General features: G+C 46.4%; 3 protein-coding genes and 1 long non-coding RNA gene across 6 annotated transcripts in view; 1 reads left to right on the forward strand and 3 right to left on the reverse strand.

Annotated features, from left to right (window-relative positions):
• The window catches only part of LOC310684877, a 35,324-nt gene extending 24,622 nt beyond the window's left edge, over positions 1-10,702 (forward strand). The window contains exon 3 of the long non-coding RNA XR_014514919.1: positions 10,609-10,702. This is a non-coding gene — a long non-coding RNA (uncharacterized lncRNA). The remainder of the gene's footprint in view (positions 1-10,608) is intronic.
• The window catches only part of LOC310683504 (uncharacterized protein), a gene marked incomplete at its 3' end in the record, with an annotated part of 38,073 nt that extends 23,491 nt beyond the window's left edge, over positions 1-14,582 (reverse strand). Inside the window, exon 1 of the mRNA XM_083453437.1 lies at positions 14,521-14,582. The remainder of the gene's footprint in view (positions 1-14,520) is intronic.
• LOC310684386 (uncharacterized protein) lies at positions 166-21,374 on the reverse strand. 3 transcript variants are annotated; one of them, XM_083455466.1, is made up of 4 exons: positions 21,260-21,374; positions 14,437-14,740; positions 13,308-13,434; positions 166-1,694 (listed from the first exon to the last, which is right to left on the reverse strand). In XM_083455466.1, exons 2-4 carry the CDS (start codon positions 14,647-14,649, stop codon positions 439-441), a joined length of 1,596 nt encoding a protein of 531 aa, XP_083311592.1. In that variant the 5' UTR covers positions 14,650-14,740; positions 21,260-21,374; the 3' UTR covers positions 166-438. The 3 variants fall into 3 exon arrangements, with proteins under 3 accessions (XP_083311592.1, XP_083311594.1, XP_083311593.1); XM_083455468.1 differs by lacking the exons at positions 13,308-13,434; positions 14,437-14,740; positions 21,260-21,374 and adding exons at positions 2,502-2,628; positions 3,630-3,729 and having other exon boundaries at positions 166-1,688; XM_083455467.1 differs by lacking the exons at positions 13,308-13,434; positions 14,437-14,740; positions 21,260-21,374 and adding exons at positions 2,502-2,628; positions 3,630-3,729.
• On the reverse strand, positions 11,582-12,471 carry LOC310683505 (uncharacterized protein; the record flags this gene model as incomplete). The annotated part of the gene is made up of 1 exon (XM_083453438.1): positions 11,582-12,471. The coding sequence occupies one exon, from the start codon at positions 12,469-12,471 to the stop codon at positions 11,587-11,589; it is 885 nt and encodes a 294-aa protein (XP_083309564.1). The 3' UTR covers positions 11,582-11,586.
• Positions 21,375-22,526: the final 1,152 nt, after the last annotated feature.

The raw sequence follows: 22,526 nt of genomic DNA on the forward strand, positions 1-22,526 counted from the left end.
CCAATTAAATCTGTACACAGCCACTACTGTAGTTTGCCCCACTGTGAGTTCTTTGATGGCAAAGAAGACGGGCCCTGTGGCTGAAGCTCTTTCCACATGCTTGCCACTGTTAGGGTTTCTCCCCTGTATGAATTCTCTGATTCTCTGATCACTAACCATTTTTCTGAAGCTCTTTCCACACTCTTGTAACTGATAGGGTTTTTCTCATGGATTAACTCTTTGATGGGCCCTAAAATGGCATTTTGGAGTAAAGCTCTTTCCATACTAAAAGCACTGATAAGGTTACTCCCTTGTATGAATTCTGTGATGGGTTGTGAGACTGGTGCTCCGGGTGAATCTCTTTCCACATTCCAAGCACTGATATGGCTTCCCCCCTGTATGAATTTTTTGATGGACACTTAGCTGGTAGCTGTGACTGAAGCTCTTTCCACACTCCAATCAGTGATAGGGTTTCTCCCGTGTATGAATTCTTTGATGGGAAGTGAAATTGTCCTTTCGACTGAAGCTCTTTCCACATTCCAAACACTGATAAGGTTTCTCTCCTGTATGAATTATTCTATGGGAAGTGAGACTGCCGCTCCTAATGAAGCTCTTTCCACATTCCAAACATTTATAGGGTTTCTCCCCTGTATGAATTCTCTGATGGTCAGTAAGCTGCCTTCTGAGAATAAATCTCTTTCCACATTCCAAGCAGTGATATGGTTTCTCCCCTGTATGAATTCTTTGATGGGAAGTGAAACTCTCTCTTCGACTGAAGCTCTTGTCACATTCTTGGCACTGATAGGGTTTCTCTGTTGTATGAATTATTTGATGGGACCTAAGCTGGCCTTTTTGAACGAAGCTTTTTCCACACTCCCAGCACTGATAAGGTTTCTCCCCTGTATGAATTCTTTGGTGGGAAGTGAAAGTTTCCTTTGTTCTGAAGCTCTTTCCACACTCCTGGCACTGGTAGGGTTTCTCCCCTGTATGAATTCTTTGGTGGGAAGTGAAACTGTCCTTTCGAATGAAGCTCTTTCCACATTCCAAGCACTGATAAGGTTTTTCCCTTGTATGAATTCTCTGATGGACCGTAAGCTTGGATCTCTGACGGAACCTCTTTCCACATTCCACGCACTGATAGGGTTTCTCCCCTGTATGGATCCTTTGATGGGAAGTGAGATGGGAGCTCTGAGTGAAGCTCTTTCCACATTCCAAACATTTATAGGGTTTCTCCCCTGTATGAATATTTTGATGGACACTTAGTTGGTAGCTGTGACTGAAGCTCTTTCCACATTCCAAGCACTGATAGGGTTTCTCTCCTGTATGAATTCTTTGATGGGAAGTGAGCTTGGACCTCTCACTGAAACTCTTTCCACATTCCAAGCACTGATGGGGTTTCTCCCCTGTATGAATTCTTTGATGAGTCATGAGATGGGAGCTCTGAGTGAAGCTCTTTCCACATTCCAAACATTTATAGGGTTTCTCCCCTGTATGAATAAGATGATGAACAGTAAGCTGGCCTCGGTGACTGAATCTCTTTCCACATTCCAAGCACTGATGGGGTTTCTTCTCAAGGAGATTTATTTGATTGGAAGTGGAAGGGGAGCTCTGCCTGAAGCTCTCGCCACAGTCTGAATCCTGATATGGCTCCTCCACTGTGTGGATTTCGTTGTGGTCTCCCTCGTTCTTCATCTCCAATTCATCACCACCTGCAACTAAGTGGCAAACAGATTAGAGCCTCAGGAATAATAATAATAATAATAATAATAATAATAATAATAATAATAATAATATTTATTATTTATACCCCAGCCACTCTGGGTGGCTTCCAACAAAGATTAAAAATACATTAAAATGTGAGACATTAGAAAACTTCCCTAAACAGGGCTGCCTTCAGATGTCTTCTAAATGTCACATAGTTGTTTATCTCCTTGACATTTGATGGGAGGGCGTGGGCTTATCACAGTGAAGGAACCACCAGCAGGCCCTTGGCACTGGACTTCAGTATCTGGGCAGAACGATGGGGGTGGAGACGCTCCTTCAGGTATACTGGGCCGAGGCCGTTTAGGGTTTTAAAGGTCAACACAGGCACTTTGAATTGTATTCGGAAACGTACTGGGAGCCAATGTAGGTCTTTCAGGACTGGTGTTATGTGGTCTCAGCGGCCGCCCCCAGTCACCAGTCTGGCTGCCGCATTCTGGATTAATTGCAGTTTCTGGGTCACCTTCAAAGGTTGCCCCACGGAGAGTGCATAGCAGTAGTCCATGCAGGAGATAACCAGAGCATGCACCACTCTGGCAGCCACCTGGCTGGGCTTCATGCTTTGAAAAGGCAGGGTTGGAGGAAGAATATTGACAGGGAAAGCAGCCAACAGTCTTCCATCCAAGGCTGGCTGTGGGAGTGTTAGCATCCCAGGTGCTGTGGGTGGCGCTGTTGAACCCCACCGAAAAATCAGAGGTTCCTCCCATAGAGAGATGTCTTGAATTACAAAGCAGATAGGATGAGCCAATAGGGAGCCTTACCGAGAGAGTCCAAGATCCCACGATTCTCCTCCATGACTTCCTTATGCAGAGCTCTCTGGTCAGGATCCAGCAACGCCCACTCCTCGTCTGTGAAATGGACAGCCACATCTTCAAAGCACACTGGACCCTAAAAGAAAAAGGAAAAGGTTGTCCTCTTAGACCAAATAAAGGTGAACTGTTACACTTTGTTGTCTTCTGCCTCTTAATTGATGTCCTGTTTTAATGGGAATCTTTTTCTGCCCATTTTATGGATGCATATTTAGTTGTGCTAATGAATTATTCATTGTGTACAGTGGTGCCTCTGGTTGCGAATGGGATTCGCTCTGGAGGCCGTTTGCAACCGGAAACTACTGCAACATGAAGTGCCTGATCTGCGCATGCGTGTGGGGCGGTCTACCACTTCTGCGTAACTTGAGAAACCCGGAAGTACCCCGGTCTGGTACTTCTGGTTTTCCGCGTTCATAACCGGAAGGTAACATAACCTGATGGCAACGTAGCCAAAGGCACCACTGTATTTTAACGAGGGGTATTCAGAACCTGGTGTTTGTTGGTGTGTCTCCCCCCGAGTGTGGGTGTCCAATCTCACCCGTCTGGAGCTGAGAGCAGCACCCACTCCTCCGGACTTCAGAGAAGACAGACATTCGAAAACGCATGCAGAACAGGAGACAGAACAAAGGGAACGGAAGTGATAGGAACTGTCTTCCGTTCTCACGCTTCCAAGCATGGAATGTGAACATAGGACATGTGATCTAACACTCACACATCCAGCGACGGGAGAAGGAAACTATGAACAGTGTTCTTCAAAGCATTCTTCAGATCATGTGCACAAACATTCCCGTTTTCCACATGGAAGGACCCCCTTCCTTCTGTCCCTCTGTGCTGTTCTGGCCGGGTGGGGAGGACCCTCCTGAAGCCCTGTAGACACTTTCAAGTTGCGCAGGGGAATGAGAGGAGGAAAGCCCCACTGTGGGACTGATGGGGTGAATCCTGGCCACTCTTTGGTATGCGGTGTGAACTGCTTAGAAGGCTCTTTGAGCCTTCAACCTCCTTCCTTGGCAGTTCCTCTCACCATTCCTCTGTGTCCCCCAGTCCATGACATCCTCTCCCCACATGGCCCCTTCCTCCTACCTGCTCTGGTTTGAGTCGGCTGCAAACCTCTCGGGGTCCTTTGGCCTCCTGGTAGCAGAACTGCCTCAACTGCTGGCTCTACACCTCTGAGCAAGGGGTGTCCTCCTCACCCAGTTCCTTCTTCACGGAGTTTTCCCAGAATCCCCCACTGCTCCCCGTTTCCATGGCATGGCCTCTTCCTGCTTCAGGGCCAGCTGCGTCTTGCTCATCCATCTCTGTTCTCAGGACACCTCCAGGAGATCGGAAGGAGTCCCTAGGTCTTCTGCCAAGTTCTGCCTGTCCTAATGAGAGGTTTTGGCAAATCCTAAAAAGCAAATACATTTTTCTGATATAAAATTGATACACAGTAAGGGGGAGAAAAGGGTTCCCTGGGCAAGCATTGAGACGTATTGGCAGGAATCACAGCCCAGACCCAGAGTTTCTTTTTTATTTTTATTTTTTTTTAATAATATTTATTGAAAGTTTATAATTACAGGAAAAAAGAAAAAAGAAAAAACACAGAGAGAAAATTAAAAAATTAAAAAATACATCAAAAATAAAAGCAAAAAAGCCACACAACTAGAAAGAAAACAAAAACATTTAAAAACACATCTCCCCCCCCCACATCTCTATCCTTCGATGACTTATTTCCTCGACCCCCACCCACCTCCCCTTTTTGTATTCCAGTTAATAATTAAGTCAGCAAATCATTTCCATCTTTCACTGCTTACTATCGTTTAATTATCTTAAACCTTATCTTCCCATCAAAATCTTAAAATTTATCTATACTTAAATCTAAACAAAAACCTTAAATCTTAAAACCTTAAATCCTAATCTTAAAACCTTATCATATTTCTACTAAAGTCATATAAATTCATTCCACCATCTCCCAACATTCCTTAATTATGCTATATTACTCTAAATAATATTTTTAAAATTTCCAATCTTCTTCCACCGTCTCTTCTCCCTGGTCTCGGATTCTGTCAGTCTTTTCTATCAATTGAATATAGTTCATCAACCTGGTGCTCTTCTATCCGAGGCTCTTAACTCTTCTCCCTGTCCTGTCTGCAAGTTTCTTTTAGTGCCAAAAATTAAGTCCCAAAGGGCTTCCTTCTTAGCCGCTCCTTGATCCCATCTCAGCAAATTTGCCCATACTCCATATTCAAAGTTGTAATCCAAAAAATGTTCCAGGGCATACTCCACAGGCCCTTTGAGACTGAAGAGCTCCACTTTTCCAGTCTCTCCCTCAGTGCCTCCCTCCATCAGAAAATCTGCCCATCTTCCCTTCTTCAGTCCAAGCGGGGCACCGTCTCTCCGATTCTGACTCTCAAACTCCATCACCTCTGAATTCAACTTATGTCCATCAATTTGTTTCTGTGGGGCCAAGACCTCCACTTGAGTTTCTTGAGGTGCAGAAACAGTTTGTTCCATCTTCTTCTCCAGAACTTGTCATTTCAAAATTGGTTCCTGAGTCACATCCCGAGTGGTTCCTGCAAAAATGTTCACTTTTTGTTCCAAATCAGATACACTTTGTCCCAAATTTTCCATTTTCTTTACCATCAAGTCCGCCTTCTCATGTAATTGTTCCAACAGAGCATTTATTTTGTAAAATGCATTCACTAGAGCTTCTTGTTTTTCCATTCTTATCCAGAGACTTTCCAAGGTCACTTATTTCACAGCCCTTGGTTCTTAGTGGAAAGTTCCACTTTGCAGTTGCCACAGTTTCAGAAGCTCCCTCTAAAGGAAACAGTTTCTATTTGTATCTATCCTTGTTATTCCAAATCAAAATCCAGTATCAAAGTTACTGTTCAACTTTTATCCTTTTTAAGTGCCACAAGAATAATACAAAGAGTATATACAGTGGTGCCCCACAAGACGAATGCCTCGGAAGACGAAAAACTCGCAAGACGAAAGAGTTTTCTGTTTTCTGAGGTGCTTCGCAAGACGGATTTCCCTCTGGGCTTGCTTCGCAAGATGAAACGTCTTGCGCCTTTTTTTAAAAAACCGCCAATGCATTCCTATGGGAAACCGTCAATACGCATTGGTGCTTCGCAAGACGAAAAAACTCGTAGAATGAAAAAACTCGCAGAACGAATTAATTTCGTCTTGCGGGGCACCACTGTATCTCTTATTCAACCGTCCATCAGGATGTATTCCATTCCCAGTTATTCAGTTTCTCAAATCATAAAACTTTTTGACAGCACGATCCCAGGCTTGAAACAGTGGTAAATTATCTCGTCTCCCTCACTCTCCTGCAGGTTTAAACCGTCCACAAAAAATTCCCCCCTCTTCTCCTGCTTCCAAGGGGGTATTTGATATCTTAAATAGTGAAAATGTAATACTTTACAGAGTACTTTTCCCAGGCTTTAGCTTGCGACGTCTTTGCTTTGATCTGTTTACGAAACAGAAGGCGGACTTCCTATTTAGACCTTCACGTTCAAATGCCAAATTTAGATGTTTAAATAGTCCAATTTTCTGTTTACTTACGAATAATTACTTAGAGTCCAAATGTCCACAGGAAAAGTCGGCGCTTTCTGGCAACAGCAATGCGGCTTCACTCCTTGAAAGAAGCGGTTGATTCGATGTACCGTGCCGCTCACCCCACGTCGCTCCAGAGCCCCGAAACCCGGGTCTCCCCGTGAGTGGAGGAGGTGCAAAAGGTACCTGCTGAATCCCAAGTCCACTGGCTTCTTCCGCCCGTGGTTTCTGACGGGTCTCCGCCTCGCCGTGGCGGTCAGACCCTAGTTTCCAAGGAGCGGATTGTTCCCGAACGGAGGAAATCTGCCATTACCAGAAGCACCAACCTGGAAGTCCCCAGAGTTTCATTTTTAAAAGAGAAAGAATGAAGTCAGAATTGACAAGTGAGTCATTTGTACCAAGTGTAATTTGGACTCAAGGCAAGAGTGGGGGTCCCCCCCCCAAACGCCAGGGCACATTTCTTTCCAGCGGCTGTCTCCTTTTCCAGAACGTGGAATCTCCCCTGTTCTCAAGACAGACTACTGGGGTGGGGTCCCTTTTTCCTTTGTTCTGAGGGCCAGATCCTGACCTGACCAAAGGACAGCTCTCGAAAGCAAGGAAAGTAGGACTGCCCTACATTCTGTGATTGTACGTGGCTTAAAGTTCTTTTCAGTATTGTGTTTTAATCTTGTAATCTGCCTTGGGAACGGAGGGTGAAAATGGGATGGGGATGATGATGATGGTGAAGGTGTTACATAGCTTAACCCCCCCCCCCAGCCCCACTTGCTTGGAGGTTCTTTGGCATCCAGCATGGTCCCTCAGGTGGCCTCGGGAACTGGCAATGCCCACTTGAAGCTCCAGCCACCGTCCCTTTGGCACAGAGAGGATGTGGCCATGGGGCTTCCTGCTTTGGATCCCATGGGATGGTTGCAAGGTCCTCTGTGTGGAACTGCCCTGGAAGATGGCTCCGAAACTGGCCCCTAATGGCTGGATTCCCCTTTTATTTGTGGCATATTCATCCCACGTTTTTCTCCAATCCATGGGTCTGCCCCTCCTCATTGAATCCCCACAAATATCCTTGGGAACACATTTATGTCATTTAAATATTGATCCAGAGCAGAACTCTCACATATAGTTAGCAGAGTAAAAACTCAAACACATTGCAGGATTAAAAAAAAAAAAAAAATAGATCAGTGGCAATTATATATTTCATCCAGCAGAGCTTTACTGCTAGCCAAGGCAAACGAGCATAAGGGTCACAAATGCAACACATCCAGGATTGGCACTGCCCAGTTGCAGCAGAAGTGCAGACTGTTTGAGGACCGGGACATTCGCAGGGAAGCCAAAATGCTTGTTTACAAAGCTATTGCACTACCAACCTTGCTGTCTGCTTGTGAAACATGGACCACTTATAAAGGCCATCTCCAACTCCTCAAAAGATTCCATCAACGGTGTCCCCAAAATATTTTACACATCACTTGGGAAGACAGGAGAACTAATGCCAGTGTACTGGAAGAAGCAAAGATCACGAGTGTTGAAGCAATGATTCTTCAACATCAGCTTCGTTGGATTGTTGTGCGGGTGCCTGATGATCGTCTTCCAAAGCAACTACTCTATTCCAAACTTAAAAATGGAAAGCGTAATGCTGGTGGTCAACAAAAGAGGTTTAATGACGCTCTCACGGCAAATCTTTAAAAATGTAGTGTAAACACCGACAATTGGGAAACACTGGCCTGCGAGCGCCCCAGTTGGAGAACAGCCTTGACCAAAGGCTCGAACTCGAACTCAGGACGCAAGGGGAAATGTGCTAAGCGGAAGGCACACTTGGCAAATCCACACCGGGATCGGCTCCAGCCCGGAAACCAAAGTCCCCACTGTGGAAGGACGTGGGGATCCAGAACTGGCCCGGACTCACTGTTCAAACCGTCTTCGTGGAAGACCATCTTCCTCGGCTCCCAGGGATCGCCCAAGAAGAAGAATATAAACTGCCCCCCCCCCGCCCCTCCCTGGGACTTGCCCCCTTCTCCCCCCTGCGCCCTATGGGGAAGAGAGAGGAGACTTACAAGATCCCAAAGGTGCCACCGACGCAGCTCCTGGAAAGGAGACGAAAACCTCCCCCGGGAAGAGAGGAAATGGGGGGGGGCGGGAGGGAGGGGGCCTCGTCCTCCCCCCTTATTTCCTGTCCTCTCTAGGAATGCAGCTCAGTTCCTTTTAACCCTTGCAAGGCGGAGCACATCAAACGCACATCCTCTCTATTCCGGAGCCCGGGAGGAGCCTCGGACTTTGCAGACGCGTCGAGGCGCCTTATTTGCGGAGACCGAAATGAATCCAAAGGGGGCGGGAGACCCAGGACGCCCAAAGGGGGAAGAGAAAGGAGACTCGCCGGATCCCCGAAGGCGCCCCCGAGGCAGCACTTGCGGAGCAGAGAGACAACAGCCCCCCCCCCTTGCAGGAAGGGATGGGGAGGAAGGGTCTTTGGCTCTGGGGGACGTGGCCCCCTTTATTCCCAGTCCTCTCTCGGAATCCAGCCCAGTTCCTTTGAACCCTGGGCGAGCCGGGCTCCTCCCCCCTCCCTCTACAAAGCAGGAGCCCCGGGCATCGCAGCCCCCAGGGGGGTCGTATTTGCATCCCTCCCACCGTCACCAAAACGTCGCGCCACGGTCACAAAAGAGGAGTGGTTGTCATGCATAAAGGAGAAAGTGCCCCCCCCCCCAGTCATCCCAGCTCCCACCGCCTTGGAAGGAGCTGCTTCCCCAAAGAGCAAGACCGGGATTCACACCTCCTCCCAGTCGCGAGGCCTTCCTGCGCTTCTCCTCTGGAAGGATCCGGATTCCTGTCTGGGGTATGGGCTGCCTCCTGGGGCGAAGCTGGATTCCCCCCTAGGGGCAAAGGACCTTCTGCTTGAGGGAGGGAGGGAGGGAGGGGAGCCCTGGATTCCCCTCTGTTTCTGTCTTGCAAGAAACATTGTATCCGCTGTTGCTACATTTTGTAGCGCGCTTCTTCCCCGCTTTCTGCTCTCGGTTTCTTGCGCTCAAGGAGTCGCGCAAAAGAGCCGAGCTCTCCTGGCGGATCGCGCGCTCCAGACACGGGGCTGCTGCTTCCTGACTTCGGATTGACTGCCTGTCACTTTGGACGGTGCCGATTGCTCAATCCTGATGTTTCATTGAGGGGATTCGGGACTCCATTGAAGGGTTTACAAGCCTCTTGGCTGCAGAACGGGGAGGGGGGTTTCTATGGGTGGGGCCCACTCACGCTCGTCCTCCTGCGTGGATTTATGGGATTTGTGGGTGTTTCGATGGCTTCTTAGTCCCCGGCTCTACCAACAGCTTGCGGGGTGAAAGGCCCGGAGGGGTCGCCTGAGCCCCCCCCCCACAGGGCTGCTTTGTTGTCCTGCAAGGCCGTCCTCCGGGGGGTCCATCTCCTCTTTTATTTCACCCCCTCATCCCCAGGGGCCTGAGAGGGGATCCCACCCCCTACCCCTAGCAATGGAACGGGTTTCAGATGTATATATGATACAAAAGTATCCAGCTTGCCTGTGGGGCTGGTGGGGGAACGTAAGGGAACACTCTTGCAGGCCCCACGGCCTCCTCCAGCACTGGAACAGCTACGCAGCGTTCCCGGGAAGGAGTCCTGGTGTTCTGGGACTGCCAGCTGCTCTCTTGTGAGCCCCCGGTCTAGCAGAGTAAAAGAGGAGAGGAGGGATCTTTAATTACAGATTAAGGAACGGAAGACGTATGAGAGGAGCAGCCCTCATACAGACATCCTGTCTCGTCGCAAGACACAGCAGAAAGAAAAAGTGCAATAGTACCAGAGACGGAATTCACACAGACTGGATTCCTTCCTCATGGAACAGAGAGTAAACAAGAATCAGGTGATCCTTGCAATGGGAGGAGTGAAATGCTAACAGAACGTGTGTCTTCTGCTTATAAATATGCTCTTATTGGCAGAAAGTTCTTTCTGAAGTTTAATAGGAATCTCCATTCCTGTTATCTTGAAGCCGTTGGTTCGGATCCCACCCTCCAGAGCAGGAGAAAACAAGGAGCCCCACCAATTTGCAGCTTGGAGACTCTGGAAGAGGAAGCTCTGTGAACCTCTCTACTCATGACGTGAACCACCCTGGCATCTTCAGATCAAGGGCACTGCACAAATTTAATAGCTATAGAAATAAGAAAGTACGTTACCTGCTTGTGTGGTAAGAATTTGCTTCTACGCCAGCGGTTTGTTACACATGTAAGGGAACATCTTAAATGAAAACACGGAACCAAGAGAAGGAGAGCAAACTCAGAGTCCTGCAGGGACCCAGTTTATTCAAACTATTGCAATAGGACAGCCTTGCCATCCAGTTCTTCAGCAGAAGGGCTGGTTTGAAAAGGCTGCCAGGAGGCACATTAGAAGGAAGCTTATATAAACAGCACACAAAGACTCATAAAATGCCACAACACTCTTCCACTTGCATCAAGAAAGGTCACAGGCCATGAGATGCGTGGCTCAATGTGGATAGAGACTCCTCTGAAATTACCTTGGGATTCACCAGAGTGCCCAGGTCATTTGGGTCTCATATGTCTCACTTTGACACCATACCCATGGCAACCAGGACTTCCATGGGACTGCTGATTTTCCTATTCCCTATCTTAGTTCCTCTGAAATTACCTTGGGGTGTCCCAGAGTGCCCAGGTCATTTGGGTCTCATATGTTGCAGCGTTCCCTTGGCAACCAGGCCCACGGTGGGGCTGTTGATGTTCCTCCTCCCTATCTTAGTTCTCCCCAAAACGTGTCAAAGACCTTTGAGGAGAGGTGTGAGTTCTCACACGGATGCTAGCTCAACACAGATCTCTCTCCCAAAACATCATCTGCCCTTCTAGGGTCTGAAAAGGATGGAAGCGGTAGGAAACTTACAGGAGGGTGGAATGAGGGTTACAAAATGCAGGCATACAAAAGTCAAGCCTAATGCATCCTATCTAAAAGGCTGGATGCAATTAATACTAGGACACTTTGATCAAACTCTATAATCAACTATCACATTTTTTACACCAAGTCCTTCCTAGAAAAGTTCAGCATGGACAGCAACCTCATCAGTGTCGCCCAATCACTGTTGTCCCTCTGTCCAGGGATGACCTGAAGACGGAATTCAACACCTTGGCCAAGGACTTGAAAGTCACAGCTCTGGGTACGTAGTAGGTATTAATATGGGGCACCAGATGTGGCAAAGAACCCAGCTGCAACCATTACCTCATATGAACTAAAGTCTCCTCCAATTAAATCTGTACACAGCCACTACTGTAGTTTGCCCCATTGTGAGTTCTTTGATGGCCAACAAGACGGGCGCTGTGGCTGAAGCTCTTTCCGCATGCTTGCCACTGTTAGGGTTTCTCCCCTGTATGAATTCTCTGATGGGACATGACACTATCCATTTTTCTGAAGCTCGTAACTGATAGGCTTTTTCTCATGGATTAACTCTTTGATGGGCCCTAAGATGGCATTTTGGAGTAAAGCTCTTTCCACACTAAAAGCACTGATAAGGTTACTCCCTTGTATGAATCCTTTGATGGGTTGTGAGATTGGTGCTCCGGGTGAATCTCTTTCCACATTCCAAGCACTTATATGGCTTCTCCCCTGTATGAATTCTTTGATGGACACTTAGCTGGTAGCTGTGACTGAATCTCTTTCCACATTCCAAGCACTGATATGGTTTCTCCCCTGTATGAATTCTTTGATGGGTAGTGAAACTCTCTCTTCGACTGAAGCTCTTGTCACATTCTTGGCACTGATAGGGTTTCTCTGTTGTATGAATTAATTGATGGGACATAAGGTGGCCTTTTTGAATGAAGCTTTTTCCACACTCCCAGCACTGATAAGGTTTCTCCCCTGTATGACTTCTCTGATGGACAGTGAAAGTCTCCTTTGTTCTGAAGCTCCTTCCACACTCCTGGCACTGGTAGGGTTTCTCCCCTGTATGAATTCTTTGGTGGGAAGTTAATCTGTCCTTTTTTCTGAAGCTCTGCCCACAGTCTTGGCACTGATAAGGTTTTTCCCTTGTATGAATTCTCTGATGGACAGTAAGCTTGTATCTTTGACGGAACCTCTTTCCACATTCCACGCACTGATAGGGTTTCTCCCCTGTATGAATTCTTTGATGAATCGTGAGATGGGAGCTCTGAGTGAAGCTCTTTCCACATTCCAAACATTTATAGGGTTTCTCCCCTGTATGAATAAGTTGATGAACAGTAAGCTGGCCTCGGTATCTGAATCTCTTTGCACATTCCAAGCACTGATGAGGTTTCTTCTCAAGGAGATTTCTTTGATGGGAAGTGGAAGGGGAGCTCTGCCTGAAGCTCTCGCCACAGTCTGAACCCTGATATGGCTCCTCCACTGTCTGGATCTCGTTGTGGTCTCCCTCGTTCTTCATCTCCAATTCATCACCACCTGCAACTAAGTGGCAAACAGATTAGAGCCTCAGGAATAATAATAATAATAATAATAATAATAATAATAATAATAATTTAATAATTATACCCCAGCCACTCTGGGTGGCTTCCAACAAAGATTAAAAATACATTAAAATGTGAGACATTAGAAAATTTCCCTAAACAGGGCTGCCTTCAGATGTCTTCTAAATGTCACATAGTTGTTTATCTCCTTGACATTTGATGGGGGGGGGGCGTTCCACAGGGTGGGCTTATCACAGTGAAGGAACCACCAGCAGGCCCTTGGCACTGGACTTCAGTATCTGGGCAGAACGATGGGGGTGGAGACGCTCCTTCAGGTATAGTGGGCCGAGGTCATTTAGGGCTTTCAAGGTCAGCACCAACTCTTTGAGTTGTGCTCGGAAACGTACTGGGAGCCAATGTAGGTCTTTCAGGACTGGTGTTATGTGGTCTCAGCGGCCGCCCCCAGTCACCAGTCTGGCTGCCGCATTCTGGATTAATTGCAGTTTCTGGGTCACCTTCAAAGGTTGCCCCATGGACAGCACATAGCAGTAGTCCATGCAGGAGATAACCAGAGCATGCACCACTCTGGCAACCACCTGGCTGGTCTTCATGCTTTGAAAAGGCAGGGCCGGAGGAAGAATATTGACAGGCAAAGCAGTCAACAGTCTTCCATCCAAGGCTGGCTGTGGGAGTGTTAGCATCCCAGGTGCTGTGGGTGGCGCTGTTGAACCCCCTTCCAAAAATCAGAGGTTCCTCCCATAGAGAGATGTCTTGAATTACAAAACAGATAGGATGATCCAATAGGGAGCCTTACCAAGAGAGTCCAAGATCCGACGATTCTCCTCCATGACTTCCTTATGCAGAGCTCTCTGGTCAGGATCCAGCAACGCCCACTCCTCGTCTGTGAAATGGACAGCCACATCTTCAAAGCACACTGGACCCTAAAAGAAAAAGAAAAAGGTTGTCCTCTTAGACCAAATAAAGGTGAACTGTTACACTTTGTTGTCTTCTGCCTCTTAATTGATGTCCTGTTTTAATGGGAATCTTTTTCTGCGCATTTTATGGATGCATATTTTGTTGGGCTAATGGAATTATTCATTGTGTACAGTGGTGCCTCTGGTTGCGAACAGGATTTGTTCCGGAGGCCGTTTGCAACCGGAAACTACTGCAACCCGAAGTGTCTGTTCTGCGAATGCGTGTGGGGCGGTCTACCACTTCTGCGTAACTTGAGAAACCCGGAAGTAACCTGGTCTGGTACTTCTGGTTTTCCGCGTTCGTAACCAGAAGGTAACATAACCTGATGGCAACGTAGCCAAAGGCACCACTGTATTTTAACGAGGGGTATTCAGAACCTGGTGTTTGTTGGTGTGTCTCCCCCTGAGTGTGGGTGTCCAATCTCACCCGTCTGAAGCTGAGAGCAGCACCCACTCCTCCGGACTTCAAACAAGACAGACATTCGAAAACGCATGCAGAACAGGAGACAGAACAAAGGGAACGGAAGTGATAGGAACTGTCTTCCGTTCTCACGCTTCCAAGCATGGAATGTAACCATAGGACATGTGATCTAACACTCACACATCCAGCGACGGGAGAAGGAAACTATGAACAGTGCTCTTCAAATCATTCTTCAGATCATGTGCACAAACATTCCCGTTTTCCACATGGAAGGACCCCCTTCCTTCTGTCCCTCTGTGCTGTTCTGGCCGGGTGGGGAGGACCCTCCTGAAGCCCTATAGACACTTTCAAGTTGCTCAGGGGAACGAGAGGGGGAAAGCCCCACTGTGGGACTGATGGGGTGAATCCTGGCCACTCTTTCGTATGCGGTGTGAACTGCTTAGAAGGCTCTTTGAGCCTTCAACCTCCTTCCTTGGCAGTTCCTCCCACCATTCCTCTGTGTCCCCCAGTCCATGACATCCTCTCCCCACATGGCCCCTTCCTCCTACCTGCTCTGGTTTGAGTCGGCTGCAAACCTCTCGGGGTCCTTTGGCCTCCTGGTAGCAGAACTGCCTCAACTGCTGGCTCTGCACCTCTGAGCAGAGGGTGTCCTCCTCACCCAGGATCTTCTGCACGGAGTTTTCGCAGAATTCCCCACTGCTCCCCGTTTCCATGGCATGGCCTCTTCCTGCTTCAGGGCCAGCTGAGTCTTGCTCATCCATCTGGGCTCTCCGGAAGTCTCCAAGAGATCGGAAGGAGTCCCTACGTCTTCTGCCAAGTTCTGCCTGTCCTAATGAGAGGTTTTGGCAAATCCTAAAAAGCAAATACATTTTTCTGATATAAAATTGATACACAGTAAGGAGGAGAAAAGGGTTCCCTGGGCAAGCATGGAGAAGTATTGGCAGGAATCACAGCCCAGACTCAGAGTTTCTTTTTTAAAGGAGAAAGAATGAAGTCAGAATTGACAAGTGAGTCATTTGTACCAAGTGTAATTTGGACTCAAGGCAAGAGTGGGGGTCCCTCCCACCCCAAACGCCAGGGCACATTTATTTCCAGTGCCTGTCTCCTTTTCCAGAACGTGGAATCTCCCCTGTTCTCAAGACAGACTACTGGGGTGGGGTCCCTTTTTCCTTTGTCCTGAGGGCCAGATCCTGACCTGACCAAAGGACAGCTCTCGAAAGCAAGAAAAGTAGGACTGCCCTGCATTCTGTGATTGTAAGTGGCTTTAAGTTCTTTTCAGTATTGTGTTTTAATCTTGTAATCTGCCTTGGGAACGGAGGGTGAAAGATGGGATGGGGATGATGATGATGGTGAAGGTGTTACATAGCCTAACCCCCCCCAGCCCCACTTGCTTGGAGGTTCTTTGGCATCCAGCATGGTCCCTCAGGTGGCCTCGGGGCCTGGCAGTGCCCACTTGAAGCTCCAGCCACCATCCCTTTGGCACAGAGAGGATGTGGCCATGGGGCTTCCTGCTCCGGATCCCATGGGATGGTTGCAAGGTCCTCTGTGTGGACTGCCCTGGAAGACGGCTCCGAAACTGGCCCCTAATGGCTGGATTCCCCTTTTTATTTGTGGCATATTCATCCCACCTTTTTCTCCAATCCATGGGTCTGCCCCTCCTCATTGAATATCCATTTACCGTATTTTTTGCTCTATAACGCTCACTTTTTTCCTCCTAGAAAGTAAGGGGAAATGTCTGTGCGTGTTATGGAGCGAATGCCTACGTATGGTGGGGGGATCAGCTGCAGTCGTGAGCAGAGGATCCATGGTTCCCCTTCCTTCCCTCCTCCGTAGCTCGCTTTGCTCACTTTGAAACAGCAAAGCGGGAGAAGAGCCACCTAGTGGGGAGAAGAGAAGGACAGAGAGCCTGGTTACAAAGCGTGGATCCACATGGATCCTCAAGATTTTTGCACTGGGTCACCCTAAATTCACCATCAGATCACATAGCATGTCCATGGCTACAGCTTGCACCAAAAAAATCACGCACCCACTGTTGCTTGGGGCCACAGTGGTGCAAAAACATGGTTACAAAGCGTGGATCCACATGGATCCTCAGGATTTTTGCATTGGGCTACCCCAAACTCACCGTCAGATCACATGTCTGTGGCCACAGCATGAACCACAAAAATCATACATCCACTTTTTCGTTTAGAATATTTTTTTCCCTTGTTTTCCTCCTCTAAAAACTATGTGCGTGTTATGGTCAGATGCGTGTTATAGAGCGAAAAATACAGTATGTCATTTAAATTCTACTGGATACTTGCAGAAATGGGGGGAGTGAAGAAGGAGACGAGGGGATAAATTCGGGAGAAGAGAGTGAAAAGGAAAAGACAGACAACAAAGAACAGGAGCTTTAACTTAGATTCGATAAAGACTTATTTGCATACAAGTGATGGCTTTAAAAGTTCTATCTTGGAATGTGAATGGGCTCAATAACAAAAAGAAAAGGAATCAGACTGCGCATATACTTCTAAAAAAGAATCTTGATTTAATTTGTCTTCAAGAGACGCATGTAACGAGAAAACATAAGAGTAGTTTGAGTAATAGGAGATTAGAGCTGGAGTTTGTGACATCAGACAGGGTTAAGAAAAGAGGAGTGGTACTATATATAAAGGAAAAACTTGACCCAAAAATATTATACAAAGATGAACAAGGGAGAATAATAGTAGTACAAATTACGTTTCAAGGGGTAAAAATAATTGTCGTTGAAATATATGCTCCGAATGACAAAAAATCAACTTTCTTTTCAGAACTATGAAACAAACTATTAGAATGGATGGATCAAAAAATGATATTGATGGGTGACTTTAATGGAGTGGTATCACCTGACCTAGATAGATCAGCAAAACAGTTAAAGAGAAAGGAAGGCAAGCTACCCAAAACTTTTTTTGAAATGGCCAACAATATGGGAATAATTGATGCTTGGAGATTTAAAAACCCGTGTGTAAAACAATATACCTTTTTCTCAAACCCGAACCAGAGTTGGGGGAGAAAAGATAGTATTTGGGTTTCGAAGGAATTGACACAGAGTCTAATCAAATCCGAAATTCTCCCACAAACTATATCGGATCATAACCCAGTATTTATGGAGATAAAGGGTCAGGATGTTAGAGCATCCAGATGGAGAATGAATGAATATTTATTTAATGACCAAAAGGTAGTAAATAAGGCAAAGGAAACATTCAAAGAATATCTTAAATGGAACCGAAATAAAGGAACAGCCGTAGAGACGGTTTGGGACGCGGGAAAGGCAGTAATGAGGGGCTTCTCAATTCAGAAAAATAGTCACTTAAGAAAAGAAAAAGAGAAAAGAAAAGAGGAGATCCTACTGCAGCTTATGGAGAATGAAAGACAATTGACTACAAAACCAGGAGAGGAGACAATAAAACAAAATATAAAGATATTACAAGCCCAGTATTCTATGATAGTAAATCAGGAGATTGAATGGAAAATTAAAATGATGAAACAAAAACGCTTTGAGTCAGCTAATAAAATAGGGAAATACCTGGCGTGGCAATTAAGAGAAAGGAAAAAACAAAACATGATCTGTAAGATAAGAGATGGAGAAAGGATAGTAGAAGAGCCAAAAGAAATAAAAAGGATATTCCAAAGATATTACAAAGACCTATATAAAAGAGAGAAGGAACAGGATTCTGAAATAGAAACCTATTTGGGAAAACATCACTTACAACAGATCACAACAGAAGAAAATGAAATCTTAAACCAGAAGATTACAGAAGATGAGATAAAGAAGGCAATAAAAAAAATGAAAAGTGGAAAAGCACCGGGGCCGGATGGCCTACCGGCCAAATATTACAAAATGTTAAGCGACCAATTGATACCAATTCTAGGGGAAGTTATGAATAAAATCTTAGAAGAGGGAACGATCCCGAACACCTGGAAGGAAGCCTATATCACATAAATGCCTAAAAAAGAGGTAGACGCTTTAGAAGTGAAGAATTACAGACCGATTTCACTTTTAAATAACGATTATAAATTGTTCGCGGATATAATGGCTGAAAGGTTAAAAAAAGTTTTGATTAGTAGAATTCACAAAGACCAAATGGGCTTCCTACCAGGGAGACAACTGAAGGATAACGTGAGAAATGTGATAGATATTATTGAATACTTGAAAAATAGAATAGACAAGCAGGCGGCCTTGATATTTATCGATGCCGAAAAGGCATTCGACAATGTTTCTTTGTGCTTCCTGACTGAAAACCTAAAAAAGATGGGAATGGGAGAAAGATTTAGAAAGGGCATTGAAGCTATCTATTCTGAGCAAAAAGCAAAACTTGTAATAAATAACACCACATCGGAATATTTTGATATATCTAAAGGGACTAGACAAGGTTGCCCCCTGTCTCCTTTATTGTTTATAACAGTGCTAGAAGTACTTATTAAGAACCTGAGGGAAACAACAGAGGTTAAAGGAGTCAAGGTGGGCATTAATGAATACAATATTAAAGCCTTTGCGGATGACATTGTACTAACATTGGAAGTTCCAAAAGATAATGTGGAAAAGGCTCTAAAAAAATTGGAAGAATTTGGTGCTGTGGCTGGATTTAAAGTGAATATGAATAAGACTAAAATGTTGACCAAAAATTTAAGTAAAGAAGACAATATAGACCTAGAACAAAGGACAGGAATTAAGATAGTAAAGAAGGTGAAATATCTTGGAGTGTGGATCACAACCAAGAATATCAACCTCTACAAGGACAACTACGAGGTCACCTGGAGGGGCATTAAGAAAGATCTAGAAATTTGGGAGAGAATGAAATTATCCTTCCTGGGGAGGATAGCGGTTGTTAAAATGCACATACTACCCAGAATGCTTTTTCTGTTTCAAACTATACCTATACTTAAAGGGTTAAAACAGTGTAAAGAGTGGCAAAGAGCCTTAGCGAGATACATCTGGCAGGGAAAAAGACCGCAAATAAAAATGAAAATATTGGTAGACAAAAAAGAGAGGGGGGGCTTCTCCCTACTGGATTTAAGCATATACTATGAAGCGGCATGCCTATTGTGGCTTAAAGACTGGATAAGATTGGAAAATAGAGACATCTTGGACTTGGAGGGCTTCGACAATAGGTTCGGGTGGCATGCGTACTTATGGTACGGAAAGGTGAAGGCACATAGAAGCTTCCTGAACCATGTTTTCAGAGGACCAATATTTCAAGCATGGGAGAGAAATAAAAACTTGCTGGAAAGGAAGACACCTTGGTGGATCTCGCCAATAGAGGTCCTAACGGTTAAAAAAACCAATATGGGAGGGAAGAATGCCACCTATGAAGAACTTATACGGAAAACTGATCAAGGCATTAAACTCAGACCATATGAAGAGATCAAAAATTCATTTACTGGGTGGATACAATACCACCAGGTAAATGATTTGTTGAAAGAAGATAAAAAGAACCTAGGGTTTGAAGATAAAAAATCTAAATTTAGTATAGAAATCATAGAAGGTAAAAATAAAATATTGGCTAAGATATATGATATTTTACTGGAGTGGTACACAAAAGACGAGGAGGTGAAGGAGGCTATGACTAAATGGGCAGTGGATATTGGGTATAATATTGAGTTTGAGAAGTGGCTGGAATTGTGGAACATCAATATGAAGTTTACGGCGTGTACGGTACTAAAGGAAAATCTATGGAAAATGATATATAGATGGTACCATACACCAGTGAAGTTAGCCAAAATCTATAGGCTGAAAAATAAGAAATGTTGGAAATGTGGAGAGGCAGAGGGAGACCTCTACCACATGTGGTGGGCATGCAGTAAGGCGAAGGGCTTTTGGGAAATGATTTACAATGAACATTAAAAAAAATTCAAATATATTTTTCCCAAAAAGCCTGAAGCCTTTCTGTTAGGAATGATGGGTAAAGAAATTAAAAAAGAAGATAAGATACTATTCTTATATGCCACTACAGCCGCAAGAATCTTGCTAGCGCAAAACTGGAAAACAGAAGTTATACCCAGTATAAGTGATTGGCAGGTTAAGTTGATAAATTATGCCGAGCTCGCTAGAATAACAGGAAGACTAAGGGATCAAGACGAACAGAAATTTCATGACAATTGGAATAAATATTTGATTTATCTTGGAACTAATTTTCAGACGACACTGGCGGGCCTGAATTAACTCTAACAGTAAATGATACAGGATTAAAACGATAAAATACATGAATACAATTTTATCTGATACTTACCAAAAGTGTGGAAGGAAGTCTATGGCTCGGCGGAGCCTAAAAGAATTTTGTGTTGTATTTTTGATTTGTTGATTTGATGTGATACGCGCAAGTTATGGTATAAATTTTGTATTTGTTCTTATGTATAAATGAGCAATATTAATAAAAATTTACTTGCAAAAAATAAATAAATTCTACTGGATATTGATCCAGAGCAGAACTCTCACATATAGTTAGCAGAGTAAAAAGTCAAACACATTGCAGGATTCCCCAAAAATAGATCAGAGGCAATTATATATTTCATCCAGCAGAGCTTTACTGCTAGCCAAGGGAAATGAGCATAACGGTCACAAATCCAACACATCCAGGATTGGCACTGCCCAGTTGCAGCAGAAGTGCAGAGTGTTTGAGGACCGGGACATTCGCAGGGAAGCCAAAATGCTTGTTGACAAAGCTATTGCACTACCAACCTTGCTGTCTGCTTGTGAAACATGGACCACTTATAAAGGCCATCTCCAACTCCTCAAAAGATTCCATCAAAATATTTTACACATCACTTGGGAAGACAGGAGAACTAATGCCAGTGTACTGGAAGACGCAAAGATCACGAGTGTTGAAGCAATGATTCTTCAACATCAACTTCGCTGGACTGGTCATGTTGTGCAGATGCCTGATGATCGTCTTCCAAAGCAACTACTCTATTCCAAACTTAAAAATGGAAAGCATAAAGCTGGTGGTCAAAAGAGGATGAAAGATCGTCTCAAGGCAAATCTTTACAAAGTAGTATAAACACCGACAACTGGGAAACACTGGCCTGCGAGCGCTCCAGCTGGAGAACAGCCTTGACCAAAGGCTCGAACTCGAACTCAGGACGCAAGGGGAAATGTGCTAAGCGGAAGGCACACTTGGCAAATCCACACCGGGATCGGCTCCAGCCCGGAAACCAAAGTCCCCACTGTGGAAGGACGTGGGGATCCAGAACTGGCCCGGACTCACTGTTCAAACCGTCTTCGTGGAAGACCATCTTCCTCGGCTCCCAGGGATCGCCCAAGAAGAAGAATATAAACTGCCCCCCCCCCGCCCCTCCCTGGGACTTGCCCCCTTCTCCCCCCTGCGCCCTATGGGGAAGAGAGAGGAGACTTACAAGATCCCAAAGGTGCCACCGACGCAGCTCCTGCAAAGGAGACGAAAACCTCCCCCGGGAAGAGAGGAAATGGGGGGGGGGGCGGGAGGGAATTTCCTCGGGAGGACCTCGTCCTCCCCCCCCTTATTTCCTGTCCTCTCTAGGAATGCAGCTCAGTTCCTTTTAACCCTTGCAAGGCGGAGCACATCAAACGCACATCCTCTCTATTCCGGAGCCCGGGAGGAGCCTCGTCCTTTGCAGACGCGTCGAGGCGCCTTATTTGCGGAGACCGAAATGAATCCAAAGGGGGCGGGAGACCCAGGACGCCCAAAGGGGGAAGAGAAAGGAGACTCACCGGATCCCCGAAGGCGCCCCCGAGGCAGCACTTGCGGAGCAGAGAGACCACAGCCCCCCCCCCCCGCTTGCAGGAAGGGATGGGGAGGAAGGGTCTCTGGCTCTGGGGGACGTGGCCCCCTTTATTCCCAGTCCTCTCTCGGAATCCAGCCCAGTTCCTTTGAACCCTGGGCGAGCCGGGCTCCTCCCCCCTCCCTCTGCAAAGCAGGAGCCCCGGGCATCGCAGCCCCCAGGGGGGTCGTATTTGCATCCCTCCCACCGTCACCAAAACGTCGCGCCATGGTCACAAAAGAGGAGTGGTTGTCATGCAGAAAGGAGAAAGTGCCCCCCCCCCCGCCCCTCATCCCAGCTCCCACCGCCTTGGAAGGAGCTGCCTCCTGGGGCGAAGCTGGATTCCCCCCTAAGGGCAAAGGACCTTCTGCTTGAGGGAGGGAGGGAGGGAGGGAGGGAGGGGAGCCCTGGATTCCCCTCTGTTTCTGTCTTGCAAGAAACAAGGAAAAAGGAGGAAACATTGTATCCGCTGTTGCTACATTTTGTGGCGCGCTTCTTCCCCGCTTTCTGCTCTCGGTTTCTTGCGCTCAAGGAGTCGCGCAAAAGAGCCGAGCTCTCCTGGCGGATCGCGCGCTCCAGACACGGGGCTGCTGCTTCCTGACTTCGGATTGGCTGCCTGTCACTTTGGACGGCGCCGATTGGTCAATCCTGATGTTTCATTGAGGGGTTTCGGGACTCCATTGAAGGGTTTACAAGCCTCTTGGATGCAGAACGGGGAGGGGGGTTTCTATGGGTGGGGCCCATTCAGGCTCGTCCTCCTGCGTGGATGTTTGGGATTTGGGGGTGTTTGGATGGCTTCTTAGTCCCCGGCTCTACCAACAGCTTGCGGGGTGAAAGGCCCGGAGGGGTCGCCTGAGCCCCCCCCCCAACAAGGCTGCTTTGT

This window comes from Podarcis tiliguerta (genome assembly GCF_965153285.1).
Source record: "Podarcis tiliguerta genome assembly, chromosome: 8".
NCBI lineage: Eukaryota > Metazoa > Chordata > Lepidosauria > Squamata > Lacertidae > Podarcis > Podarcis tiliguerta.

What these genes read in the sequence shown, in the direction of transcription:
- LOC310684386 (XM_083455466.1), bottom strand. Translation starts at nt 14,649, where the DNA reads ATGGATGAGCAAGACTCAGCTGGCCCTGAAGCAGGAAGAGGCCATGCC. An exon ending in GCCGACTCAAACCAGAGCAG is followed by an intron (nt 13,435 to 14,436) that starts GTAGGAGGAAGG and finishes TTTTTCTTTTAG; the next exon opens with GGTCCAGTGTGCTTTGAAGA. An exon ending in TCGGATCTTGGACTCTCTTG is followed by an intron (nt 1,695 to 13,307) that starts GTAAGGCTCCCT and finishes TTTGCCACTTAG; the next exon opens with TTGCAGGTGGTGATGAATTG.